The sequence below is a fragment of the Schistocerca cancellata genome, chromosome 8, assembly GCF_023864275.1.
Source record: "Schistocerca cancellata isolate TAMUIC-IGC-003103 chromosome 8, iqSchCanc2.1, whole genome shotgun sequence".
Taxonomy (NCBI): domain Eukaryota; kingdom Metazoa; phylum Arthropoda; class Insecta; order Orthoptera; family Acrididae; genus Schistocerca; species Schistocerca cancellata.
This window is the reverse complement of record NC_064633.1, coordinates 49,066,847-49,081,794: the sequence shown is the minus strand read 5'-3', so window position 1 is coordinate 49,081,794 and position 14,948 is coordinate 49,066,847. Positions and strand designations below refer to the sequence as shown.

The 14,948-nt window shown below is 40.9% G+C and overlaps 1 protein-coding gene across 1 annotated transcript in view; it reads right to left on the bottom strand.

Annotated features, from left to right (window-relative positions):
• LOC126094737 (AP-3 complex subunit beta-2) overlaps nucleotides 1-14,948 on the bottom strand; it is a 200,673-nt gene that overhangs the window by 16,642 nt on the left and 169,083 nt on the right. Inside the window, 1 exon segment of the mRNA XM_049909286.1 lies at nucleotides 11,015-11,153. Within this exon segment, the coding sequence (XP_049765243.1) occupies nucleotides 11,015-11,153 (139 nt within the window).

Here is a 14,948-nt window from a genome sequence, read left to right as displayed (position 1 = left end):
CCACACAAAGCACTGTGTTGCCAGAGTGGCAGATGTGTGCACACCTGGGTGCATCAGGTTGTGTAATCAGTCAAATATGGGAGGCAGCAGGTAGGAAGGGGCACAGTGAGCTGATGGATACGTCACACCAGATACAGCTGTAGGAGCCGGAAGCCAGCATGCGTTGAAGGCAGAGGCCAGAGATGGCATCCTGGCAGAGTTGGACGAGTTCTGGATCGTGCTCCTGGGTGGTGTTAAATGCCTCACAGTTCAGTGACAAGGCGACGGCACAGGTGTGGTTGAGGCAGTCGGCGATGATGTCAATTCCGGTGAAGTGACAAATGTCAGTCATTAGTTCTGAGAAGAATGAAAGCTGCTGGAACTGACATGGGGAGCACTGGTCAGTGCCTTTCCTAACGACAAATGTTGTGTGTTTTGCATGGTGAGGGCTGTGAGGTAATGAGTCTCCACCGATTGCCGAAATTATAAGTCTTGTAGATGGCGAGCAGCTCTCTGTCATATGTGCTGCAGCTCTGCTGATTGAGTGAGAGCACGTGCTGGAGAAGAGAAAGAGCAGCTGCCAGGTGTTGCCAAGTGCTGTTGCAGGACAGTGCCTATGGCCATCCAGCTGGCACTGACCACGATGGCAAGCGGGGCAATGGGGTGGGGGTTGGTGAACGTGGTGGCATCTGTTATAATGCACTTGGTGGCTAAGAAGCTGTCTTCCATATGCAGCATCCGTGGGACTGTTTTGTTGCCCTTTGTTTTGATGCTGTGAGGGGCAGTGGTGAGTAAGCAGCTCCTGCATGGCAGCATCATTCCTTATATGGGCAGAAGTAGTTAAATATGCTGAGGAAATGGCAGAGGTCCTCGAATGTCTTTGGGCATGGAAAACCAAGTATAGCTGGTACCTTGTTGGGCTAAGAATGTGAGCCAGTGATGGAGATGGAGTAGCCCACGAATTCCACCTCACAGGCACCGAGCATGCACTTTGCTGTGTTACTGATGGTGCCAGCGACCTGAAGATGTTCAAAAATGCTGTGAAGGTGCTCACGGTGTTGCTCTGGTGTTACATAAAAAATGAGTACATCATCCAGGTAAGCGAAACAGCAGAGCAAGCCTTGCAGGTCAATGTCCACGAACCACTGCCACTTTTGGGCAGCATTAAGGTAGCTAAAGGTCATAAAGGTGCTCTCTTAGAGTATGAATGGCATGATGACTGTCTTCTGGATGCCCTCAGGTGTGACCAGAATCTGGGTGAAAGCCAGAAAGTAGCTGCACAGGAATGGCACCGAGTACTGGTCAGGTAGAGAGTGGGTGTTTAGCTTTTGATAATCCCCGCAAGAAGGCCAGGAGCCATCCTTCTTGGTGGGGTGAAGGGCGGATGTCCATGGGCTCTTCGAAGGACGCAGCATGATGGCAGCAAGCAGCTTATCGAACTCAGCCTTGATGATCTTCAGTTTATGCGGTGCCAAGGGGTGTGGCCAGCCCAAGACGGATGGTCCGGGGCAGGTTTCAACGTAGTATACAGTTGAAGGGTGGACCTCTTGAGGTGTGCTGGATGGGCGTGCGAGGAGAGAACTGCACCACGAGGTCAACATACAGGTCGGAATACGCAACCTGCTTCACTTTGAAGAGAACAGTGAAATGAGTGGTGCAATATGTTAATTTCCCAGTGTCGCTGTCAATGAGGTGCTGGCCAGCAACGTCAAGCAGCAGGCACGGTGTCCAATGACTCTGCTCTGATAATGGTGTCATGATGTCAGCTACTGTGAAGGTCCAGAGCAGGTCCCATTGCAGGCCGAGATTGAGGACCCAATGACGTATGTCACACACAGAGAGATTATTTGCTGCTATCAGGAGAATGGCTCAGGTGGTGCCAGTGCTCCGTACAAGCCTTTGCAAGAAGATGGATAACCCAGAGCTGGTGTATATGAGTAATGGCTGGGTGGAATGGGAAGTGCAAATCAACAGGCACTGGAAGACCAAGCAGCAGCTGGGACTGCCTAAGCCCAGAGGTCATTGGTGTTTGGGTGCCTAGTTTCTGCAGTTTGTGGTGCCCGGGCCGAAGTGGTTATGATACCTGCAGAGGCCGGCCCTGTCACAGAGGGTAACGGTAGAGCAGCTGGACCTGTGCCGTTATTAGCTATCACTACGACAGTGGCTGGGGTCGTGCGGACTGTAGGGGTCAGAAATGAGTGAACCACCATTGCTTGCAACCTTGGCATGTCAGCGTTGAGGCGGGTGAGCATGTCAAATACTCCCGGCTGCCTAGCGCTGTGCTGAGGACTGAGGCCAATGACATCTTTAGCGGTGCACTGAGCATGAGAGTGAATACATCATAGAGTGGCTTTGAACGTGACAGCCAACATGCTGCGCCGGGTGGGGGTGGTATTGGTGCATTGCCGTGTGGCCAGTTTCTCATGGCGTGGGCACGGACCAGCAATCGAAGTGGATGCTACAAGGGATGGATGACGACTTGTGAAACTAGTCTGGAGGAAGCCTTACTAGGGGTAACTATTGTTCTGTACTGGTAATCAGTGACCGTAGTGGTAAAGTGTCTTGCGAGATCGACAGCCGTGAATGGAAGTACTGGGTGAGGGGTGAAACTCGCTGCCTTAGCAGACGGCCATAGCAAGTTGTGAGCATACAGAACTGCTAAGATAGCTGTGAGGCAAAAAGCTGCCATGCAGCCATTTCCCTAAGGGGTACCATCTGGCTCAGTTGCAGTTTCAGTGAAAGACTGCACCTTAAACTTATTGATTATGGGAATCGCTACAACACCCTGAGTCTTCCCTGGTATACCGCTCCATTGTGTACAGGATGCCTAGTTCTACCATTGACACACCACTTACAGTCAAGTGGATGAGTAATGACAGATTGTGTACTTCCTGCAGAAGAGACAGGATCCACAGCAGAGGACAGTACTCAAGGTACCTCTGGTACCATTATCACAGTGACACGACTCACAAAAGCTCTTCCAACACACCACTTCGGGCAGCTGCCAATCTTTTGACAGTAGTCAGGGTGATTTCCAGCTGCTTATGAATATGAGGGATAGTCCCTCTTCTCAATTACTGTCCCCCCTTCTACACACTTCAATTCTTATGACTGCAGTCTGGTTTCAGTACAATTATAGACAACCTTCGCTCCTTGTATTTTCCTTGATAACTTCGTAATTGCACAGACTGTGTGTTCCAATCAACATTGTCAAAGGGTTCTTTCTAAATCTGCTAATGCTGTGGATGGAAGTTGTACTTGCTTCAATCTATCTTTCAAATTAAACTGTATGATCAATATTGCCTTGCACAGTTCTGCATTTGTCCGACATCCAAATTGAACTTCCTCCAGGTTGGCTTCTACCAGTCGTTCTATTCTTCTATATATAACTTTTGACAGTTTTCTGCAAGCAGGTGTTCTTAATTGACTGACTGGTAATATTCACATTTGTCAGCACCTGCCTTCTTTAGTACTAGGGTTACTTTGTTGTTCTTTAAGTAGTCTGTGGGTATTTGTGTGTATCCTACATACTAGGATACTCTCATGGATATGCCATCTACTCTAGGAGTGTTATTTCCATTTAGGTTTTTCACTGATCTAACAAATTCTCCCCCACTGTAATGCATGTCATCTCATCTTCATCCACTTCCTTTTCCCCTTCCACAACATTTTACTAAAATTCCTTTCCTTTAATAGCCCTTCAGTACATTCCTTTCTCCTTTCAGTCTTCCCCTCCATGTTTGACACAAGTTCTTGATGTTCATACTGTTCACTTTCCTGCAAATATTTGTTTGATTTTCTTCTATGTGGTAACTACCTTTCCTAAAGGCATGGATCCATCTACAGCTACCCATTTTTTCATCTACCCATTTCCTCTTTGCTGTTTTTGTGCATTCACAAAATACCATCCTTTAGAAGTCTGTATTCCGAGTGGCTTGTTTTAAATGTTCTCTTTTCCTCTATTACATTTAATACCCCATGTTATCAAAGATTCCTACTGGGTCTTGTCTCTTCACCTAGTTGTTCAACGTCAATTTGTAATTCACGACGAACAAAGTTTGTGCAGACTGCACGTCTGCTCCTGGACGTGTTGGTGTTTGAAATCTTCTACTGGTAGATTTATATTTACTTTATTTCTCGAAGAAAGTAGTTACATTTATGTTTGATACTGATTTCTATTTACCATACATTAGTCATTACCCTGCACTTTAAACAAACACTGCTACTACCCACGTAGCTAACAGAACTTTTAAATCTCATCTAGATATTCAGATTATTTGAAGAACGAGTGGGTAATTTATGTTTTTAATTTTCTTTTGAACTGACTTGGTTTCTTTCTTGTGTTTTCTCAGACATTTTATTTACTTTAGGCGCTCTCCTCCAGACAACAATTCCATACAGCAACAATGAACGAAAATATACAAAGTAAGCCAACACTCCTGAGTTTAGATCAGCATAGTAAGAGATGAAGGATTGTACAATATTGATAGCGGTTCTGCTCTTGACTACCGCTTGCCCTGTTAATTGCCTAATGCTTTCTTTTCCTAGCAGGTACTTTAATCCGAATGATTATCCATCCCTTATTCTCTGTTCGGTTCTACCCCTGTTTATGTTAGAACTAAACAAGAATCAAACTGCTGTTGGAATATTTTAAGAAAGAGTTAACTTTTCTGTCTGTATGCTTTATAAATTTCTTACCAACATTCTTCCTTCAATTTCTCTCTAAACATTGTTATAAATTGTATTTTTTTATGATTCAGCAATATAATACTCTTCTCCTATGATCTACACTTAATTACTCAATATATTTTATTGTTAGCATGGTCAGATGAACTACTCACTATCAGTTTTACAGCTAAGACACTGCAAGTTGTTGGGTCTTAAAACAAACTGTCAATTGCAGTAGCACTGTATCCTCCACTCCTTACAGAAAATTAAAATCAACATCAATGTCTCTGCAAATAATAATTCTCCAGTTAAGTATGCAGCACAACCTAATTAAAACAATGGCTAGCTACTTTATGAAGCTCAAAGATACTTCCTGCTGTACTAAAAGCTTGTATGTTTCCTAATTCATTACTGACACACAGCATTCATTCAAAGAGCTATTATTGTTACTTAACCTGAAGGAGCTGGAACTTCACCCCAATTTTTGCATAAATAGCCAATTTCACTTTCTTCTTACCTGCTCTACTGCAGTATAATATTAGCATATATCCATCAAGAGAAATTTACTCAATTTCAGTAATTTCACAAACACTATGAGCAATGACAATAAAGAACATGTTGTACCCATATTTACAATTACAGTTCATAGTCTTTTACATTTCAGTAAACCTCTATTTGTAGTCAGGGTCAGAAACAGGAGGTAGTGCAGCAACTTGACTCAGAAGTTAAAATTCTGGTGGCCAGAACTCTACCAGTAAAGGTGAAGAGATTGTAGCATCAGCTTCTAGATCGCCAAATTCAGTGCCATTTTACTGGGTTCTATTGTAGGCCAACCTGCAGTCTGCCACAGAGTCAAGCAAGTGAGATTGTTGATGGTGTTATATTTTCCAGATAGAGCTGTTAAAAATGACAGTCCCTTTAGTGCTAGTTAAGAAGAGCATATTACCCTTATGTGCTGGCTCTACATTGTCCGCTCCCTTCCTTTTATTCTATGCTAAAAAATAAAAACACAAACATGACATTATAACATCAATATGGAAACAATAGATTGCTACTCGCCACACAGGGAAGGCACTGAGTCGCAGACAGGCATGATGAAAGAAGAATGCTATATACACGCATTGAAATATCTCTAAAACTACACATTAGATCAAAAAAGTTATAGTTCCAATCTGTTGGGCTCTGAGGGGGACGGCCAACGATACCACAACAGACCCGCCAACCCACCCCATATGTGGGTGGCAGGGACAACTTGGAAATCTCTGATGGCGACCCTCGTCTTTAATTGCAGATTATGATTCTATGGAAAAATCTACATACGTTTTGTCTGAAGCATTTTCTTCATTTCACCACAGATGGTGCTGTGATCGGAGGAATAGAAATTGGTACACAATCTTAATTTATGACATGCTACTCAGAGGTCCTTGAATATCCAATGGCACATGGGACCCCACCTCCTTGCTGTGTGGGTAGGACAGGCCAGTATTTCATAACTTTTAATTGTAAGCCCTATTTGCAACATTATATTCCTCTGACATATCGAACAGGAGACTACTTGATGCACCACTGGGGCTGTGGCATGAGGCGAACACTACTCTACTTTTCCAATTAGAGTACATGTTCAAACATAGTACTGCCAACTTCAATACACTAAGTGATCCATTTTTCAAGTAAACATACACAGGACAGAAGCATACCTGTGGGAAAGTCAGAACAGGCATTTCCAATGTGATCGACATTGTCTTCATGGCCTATTGCACATTGTTAGTATAATTTATCTTTTACATATCCCCACAGAAAGAAATCCGGTACCTAGCGGGCCAATTAATAGGGCTGCCTCTGCCGATCCACCAACCAGTGTAAACTTGGTCTAATATCTCTAGCACTTCAATTGCATAATGCACAGGACAACCATGACGCTGAAACAACATACGATGTCAAATGTCCAGGGCACACCTGTTGCAGTATCAATAGTTCCTGTTCCAACAATGTTTGATATTTGCGTCCATTCAACATGTCATCAATAAAATATGAACCAATGATTTTGTTCTCCAGGATGCCACACCACACATTAATCAACCGAGGACGTAAATGGTCAACTTGTTGTAACCAGTGGCAATTGTCTACACTCCAATGATACATGTTATGCTGGTTAACGCTACCAAGGTTTATGATTATAGACTCTCCAGAAAATAGTACCTTGGCAAAGAACGTGGGAGTCATTTGCATATGTTGACATGCCCATTCACAAAACACTACAAGGTTATGGAAATCGGCACAATGAAGTTCTTGATGCACTGGCACATGGTACAGATGATACTAATGCACATGGTATGGATGATACTAATGCTGATGCATTATTGTGACAATACAGTCTACAGCATACTGGAATTATGCAGGGATCTATGCATAGGTTGTGGTGCACTACTGCTAGTACAGGTAAGTCATTAATTTCTCCTGTTAACACATTTGCTTCATTTCCTTTTGCCAGTCTGTACACTGCCATCAAACATAAAGGCATTCAAAATCACTTACATGAATAATGATAATGCTGCTGCTGATGATGATTGGTTTGTGGGGCACTCAACTGCGCGCCTGTACAAATTCCCAACCTTTGCTCAGCCACTTTCATGAATGACGATGAAACGATGAGGACAACACAAACAACCAGTCATCTCGAGGCAGGTGAAAATCCCTGACCCTCTTACAAGAATGAACGAGAGCGAGTTTTCTCTGGGAAATGCTTAGCATACAAGGCAACAGCAGTCTCAACCTTTCTCCTACATTCTCTGTAAATCAGGACCATTTCAATATTTTCTTCTGTGCTTGCAACACTCATCATCCACATGCATCTCTGTTCTCTATATAACAGGTAGGTGTACAGGCAATAAACACTGTGCAAGCACCGTAATGTTATAGCTACAATCTGTCTTATGTCTGCACGATACCCAAGTTCCAGTCGCGATGTTCTGCCTGTAATGATACGCCACAGTTCACTAAATGGACACGGTGGGCGTTGAGTAGTCCCCTGTTTGATACGCCAGAGAAATGCAATGTTGCAAATAGGGTTTCCAATTAGAAGTAATTAAATACTGGCCTGTCCTACCCTTGCAGCATGGAGGTGGGGTCGCAAGTGCCACTAGTTACTCAAGTGCACTGAGTAGCATGCCGTAAATTACAATTGTGTATTCGTTTCTACTCCTCTGATCACAGTGCCATCAGTGGTGTAACAAAGGAAATGCTTCAGACAAAACGTATGTAGATTTTGCCGTAGAATTGTAATTTGCAACAAGAAGTTGTGGTTCCCATTGAAGATTTCAAACTTGCTCCAAACTACCCATGCACAGGGTGGGGTGGTGGGTCGAGTGTGCTATTGTTGGATGCCCCCTCCAAGAAAAACAAAAACAAATTGGAATTATAACTTTTTTTGATCCAATGTATAGTTTCCAAGATATTTCAATATTTTCAGTTGAAATGCACAACCTATACATTTAGTTTTCAAATTATTTCTATCATCAGTTGTAGAAAACACACACACACACACACACACACACACACACACACACACACACACACAAGAACAATTCGCACACACAAGGCTACTGTCATCTCCGGGCTCTACGGCCCGACTGGCAGTTGGGCCTTAGAGCTCATAGATGAGAGTGGTCATATGTGTGCGAGTTGCGCTCATGTGAATGTATGCAAGTTTTCTATCAGAAAAAAAATGAAGGGCTTAGTCAGAGAGCTGAATATATCTAGCATCTTTTCTACTGTGCCTGTCTGCGACCTAACGCCTCCTCTATGTGGCGAGTAGCAATCTATTCTTTCCAAGTTGGTGTAATTCCATATTGGATTTTGCATTTTTAAACATTACATTACCGTATTTACTCGAATCTAAGCCGCACTTTTTTTCCGGTTTTTGTAATCCAAAAAATCGCCTGCGGCTTAGAATCGAGTGCAAAGCAAGCGGAAGTTCTGAAAAATGTTGGTAGGTGCCGCCACAACTAACTTCTGCCGTCGAATATATGTAGCGCTACACGGGCATGCTTTGTAAGCACAAAGATAAATACTGGCGCCAAAACCTCTGCGTCAGTAAATGAATTAAAAAAAAAATATGTGGAAGATGAGCTTTTTTCTCCGCCCCGAGTTTCGACCACGGCATTTTCATACATTACTCAACGAAGTAAATACAAATTCCGTATTGTTCATCTCCGAATGTAGCAGAATTTCAATGTAATACGAAAATCCGACTGGCAAGACTGTTTGGGATGTTTGTCAATATGGCCAACTCTACGTTCTGAATTTTTTCCTACATGTGAGAAGAGATGGTTGCTAATAGAAACCTGATGAAATGTGAATCACATGCAGTATTCTCTTCACCGTAAGAATAATACGAATATAAACATTTTGCCATGTATTCTTTCGTGTTTGCTGCTATCTCATTTAAATCCTGTCTGCCTAATAAACTACGAAATTAGAGTGAGACAACAGCAAACGCGGATGAATATACGTATCGTTTCAAGTTTATATTCGTATTATTCTTATGCCTAATAGTGATACAGTCAGAAATGAAGCACGGCAACTGACTAGATTTTTAAATCTAAGATGACTAATTTCTGTGCAGAATTTGATGTACTAAAGAAGCGGCCGCAAAGATTTTCAAACGGAGAAAAATTTTCGACTAACTCTCATTCAGAACAATGTTCTATCATATGCAGTCTATTATTTGGTTCTTGTTGATCATTATCAAAGAAAGCAGCAGTGTAAGTTAACAACAAATAGCAGTCTCTTGCCGTTGTTTCGGTTATGAGACAATTCCTCTCTTTGTTTTAATTGTAAGCGGCAGCAGCGCGCACAAGAGCAAACCATGCCGCGAGCGGCGACAGGCCGTAAACACGCACTATCAGAATGCGACAAACAAAGCATGACACAGTACAGTAATGCATTTTCAGCTTAGAGTGACGTAAACACCTATAACAAAGAAAACGGCACTTATCAGCTCAAAGCAAAATAAGCAATCTATTCAAACCAGACGAAGCACGTGAAAAAGGAAGGGTACCCATATAAATACGGACGGAGCGCCTGACGCATAGCAATGGCTACCTGGTAAAGCTTAACTGCTAAGCTTACGACTCGAACCAAACTACTGTAGCTGCATCGTCATTCATTCGACCTAAATTGTGTCTCATATTAGAATGTACCGACTTTGTTTCGATTTGGAGGTGCGGCCTAAAACTTTTTTCTCCCCTTAAATTTCGAGTCTCAGATTTCAGGTGCGGCTTAGATTCGGGAAAATTTTTTTCCTTTATTTCGAGTCTCATTTTTCAAGTGCGGCTTAGATTCGAGTAAATACGGTATACTACATAGGACTACATAGGAATTCATTACAATTATTCACACTGAACAGATACACAGTAGCAAAATATCTTTTCCTATCAAAAGATACACACACACACACACACACACACACACACACACACACACACACACACACACACACACACCAGTACATTAATACAATATGGGAAATTCAGTATTTTAAGAAAAGGATAGTTTTGACACAGAAAAAAAAAAAAAAAAAACCTGTTAAGCTCCAATCTACAAAAATTATTGTCTATTCTTGCTAATTTAAGCCTTGAGCAGGTGCACTACTTTTCATTACACAAGCAGGCACACGGCATACTTTGCATTCATGTCAAGTATAGTTGTCTTTGTGTTTCCAAGGTAAACACATATGAGAAAACTCACAGTTTAATCTTAGTTTAATGAAACAACGATAAAATAAACTTACATTACATGAGCTAAAACAGAGTTAAATTAAACAATAATAGAATATATTTTCACTCTGTTAACCTGTTCAAGTGTTACCCCACAGTAATAACCACCTTGATGCATTAAACAATGCACTTGAACAGATTCCAGAAAACTGCTTATTTGATTACTAATCATCTTGGAGACAACTGCCTCATTGTGAAATTGTATTGTTAGTTCGTAACCTGGGTAGCACAGCTCACTGTTTATATCATATTACTGCTGCTCGCTTAGACGTATAACAACACAATTTATCACTGTGTTAGTAGAAGCAATAATGAAGGAAAAGGTGTTCACTTGCAATTGTATAACAACACTGGATTGGTACAAGAGAATGTTATTTGTAGTTGGCGCACTTTAGCAATAGGCACACCTGCTCGTGGGTTAATATTATATATAGCATTTCTAAAACTTTATTGAGAAATGTGTTATTGGCTAAAATACCTTCTCAAAAGTCTAAGAAAAGAAGTTTATGACATATAGGAAAGAAAACTGTTTTGAGATAACAATATCAAAAACACAAACAACAGATGAGAATGAAAGATACATAACATACCTCAGTATTCCAGGTTCAGTACTTGGAACTGACGCAACATTGGCAACCTCATATATACGCTGTGTAATAACTTTGGGATCACTTACTGTTGGAGGCAGCGGAAAAGCAGTACTGTGTTCTGTCATGCCCTTCAGCTTGCCTGAAAGTAACATAAAAAATAATGATGATAAATTAGAGAGTACAATTACATTTCTGCATCATATAACTTCCAACAGTGTTACTAATGTGTACTCACTACATTGAAAACATGACCCTATCTTTCCATTTTGTGTTATCTCATCATCCAGCATGTTGAACAATTCATTCAGGGACAGCCAACAGATTTTGTACTGGAGCCCAAGTTCCAGAATTTACAAGATGTGATTTTAGCAGATCTGATGAAGGGCACGCCATATGTGCCAAAATTAAGGGGCATTTTGAAATCCAACACCGCACATACACTGAAACTTTCACCATGTCTAGCAGCTTTTGTGAGTGAAATGATCTGATAAAACCCCACTGACAAATCAACTCCCATACTCAGTGAGGACGGGTAAAAAGTATCACTACTGGTAAGCTATACTTGCATGAGAAAATAGATAATTAAAAAGTTCAGTGGGTACCACAGAAACACATGAGGAGCTATGCCTTCCAGAACGATGGGTCCATATTATTAGCAGGGCACATAACCTACTCTTTGTGAACAGCACCAAGGGGCGCTAAGCTTAACGTCCCCATCAAATGCACAGATCATCATCAACAATGTCACATGCCCTCACTTCATGAGACACTCTGAAGAGGTTTGGTAATTAAACCAGGATGCTGGTGCAAAGTGTGGTGAGCATCAGGAACTTTATACCACTACCTTGCCTCCTCTTGCCAGCCAAATATTGGGAGTGAAAATTTTTCCCACCACTAAGATTCAAACTGGCTTACACACGGGTTGAGTGCCACCGCACAAGCGTAATTTTTGCTGCTGTAATTAACTTTAGGAAAAAAGTGGTGGTGGAACGAGATTTTTATTTCTGAATAGGAAAGGCCTTGGGTAGAGGTTTATGTAAGCTGCAAATAATAATAATAATAACAACAACAACAATAACTACAATAATAAAAGGCTAAAAAGAAAAATGACAGGAAAGTGGAAGTCATAAGAAAATCCGAGTTCTGATTTTTATTTATTTCTATATAAAAAATAACTGTCAATTTTATGACGAACCGACATCTAATAAAAGACATTACAGCAAGTGTGCATAATCCCAGTTGTATCACTTGGGAAAACAGTATTTCAAGAAAGACAGGTTCTCCCTTTCAGTTATTAAAGAGTGAGCTTCTGTTAGCGAATTGATACATAACTAAGCAGTCTCAAAAATGGCGGTACTGCTTTGAGAACAAACAAGTACTGAACGTTGAGTTATAGTATTTCATTCATATAGCTTCTCTATTAAAATAAATAAATAAATAAACAAAATAAAAAAGTAAAAAAAAATTGCTACTAGCTACCTTATAGTTAATAAGGCATAACGATTAAACACTAAATGCCGTCCACAATATTGATAATTCACATTTTGCTTAATAACTTTATTTCACTTCAACGTGCACTGACAGATTAGCGAACTTTCATGATGCCTCTGAAACAGCTGTTATGAGATCGTTGCCTCAGGTGTTGGCAGAATAATAAAAGACAGTCACTTGATGTGATAATGTGATTTAAGGATCAGGAATACAGTGCAGTTAATACAGACGTTAAAACTTATATTAAAGAAAATACAGGCTTCCTATCTTAAAAAAAGTCCATGAATATTGAAATGAAACTATACTTTGGTAATACGTATGCTTTAGGAGATAACAATACAGCTGTGTTTTATGAACATCTCAATACAATACTTACTCTTGTGATATTTCTTAGCATTTACAAAAAATATTTTATGTATGAGTTTGTAATTTTATATTATTTTCTCTATATTTTGAAAGCTACCACTTTTGCCTTTGATCTGAAAACATTAATTATCTCAAGTGATCTGTCTTACTTCCTACAGGGTGATTCAAAGAAATCATTTACAAACTGATATGACACATCAAGCATACAACAAGGATCAGTAATCACGTAGAAAATGGGAGTCGCAATAGCCAGCTGGGACTACTAAATGGCACTGCAGTTACTTAGTCACATGCTACAAATGGTTGTCCACTACAGGAGATGCTCACAGTTTTCTCCAGATGCACTGAGACATGCCTGTCACCGATGTTACATTGAACGGCACACTCTCTCAAAGAGACCTGGTGTATCTCGAAGAGATCCTGCTGCTGCAACAATCCTGCCTACTAGGTAACAGGTGTTTCATACACAAAGCTCTTCAGATACCCTCACAGGAAAAAATCAACTGGGGACAGATTGGGTGATTGTGGTGGCCATGCGACTTGCCCACTGTGTCCTATCCAGCAGCCGGGAAAGGTTGCCTACAAATGTGCCCCCATTTGACTGCTGAAATGTGCAGGGATTCCATTGTGCTGAAATCCAATGCAGTGACAAATAGGAATGGAAACATCATTAAGCATGTTTGGCAGGGAAAATGACATATATGTAAATATCAAGTCAGTCCATGAGAATATATGGCCCAATTAAACAGTCTCTGATGATGTCAGCAACACATCAAGGGTAAATTCATGGTGCAAGGCATGTGTACCCGTAGCATGTGGGTTCACATCTGGACAAGTATGCAGGTTATGAACATTCATCACAACCTTGAGTGAGAACACAGCCTCATTGGTGAAGAGTACATTCATTGTGAAACTTCAGTCTGCAGCAAATTCCTGCAGAAACCACCACGCAAATTCAATGTGCTTGTTGTAGTTCTCCAGTTGCAATGCCTCGATGCACTGGAAATGAAACAGATGCAATCTTTTGTCATATACTATGTGTCAGACAGAGGTTGGGGGATATCAGTGATGCAGGATACACCTTGTGCACTCGATGTCATACGCAGCACCCTTTCAAGAACGCTTTCTTCCACCGCAGTTGCCCATGTCAGCTTTTGGCAACCAGTATCTTGCTCACACACACACATGGAACAAACTGCTTCTGCACAATCGGCAATGCAGGATGGCAAATAATCTGTGGCATGGCAACTTTCTATCAGGATATTTCACACGATACAATTGCATGATTTCTCATCCAGTGCAGTTGGTCGTGCCATAAATCAAACGCATCTCTGCCATTCTTTGGCACATGTAACTAGCCACGTTACTCCCAATGCTTCCACGGCATGAATGGTGATGGTCTCCATGCGCTCCACCCACGTTTGTACAACACTGTCCTCTTGTGACTGTAGCACCCTCTTGTGGCATTTGCAATTAATCCTTGTTGTATGTCTGATGTGTCATGTCCATTTGTAAACATAGTTTTGAATCACCCTGTATACCAGATATCAGCAACTAAAGTTACTTTCAGCAAAATCATAAGTTATTAAAAATCTGTTATAAAATTTAAATTTAAAAATTACTTAAGTAATATTTTACAAAATATGTTTACAAGTTGATATTTAATTTAATGTTTTCTACACAAATGTTATATCGGTAAAACTATATCGATATTAATGAAAGTCTGAAATCTGTTGAAATGTAAAATCTTTGTCTTTGCTTTGTGTTACACTCTAAAATTTGTACGTAGAGAAAGTCTTAAGGTGGTAGTAGAGTCAGAACGATGTCTGTTTCGAGTGTTAATGGTGCCATGGGGATACAAGATTGTAACTTGTCTCCATACCCTTGTGAAATGCATTCATAGAGTTATGTTATGGTAGAAGCAGTGTCAGCAGTCAAGATGTGTTTTGTCAAATGTGTGAAGTGCACAAAATTGGTAATCTGAAAAGCGCTGCATTTGAGAATACGTAGAGTTAACCTATTTACATTATTTTGGAACTAAGTACTACTTTATTACCGTAAAATAGTTTTATGAACG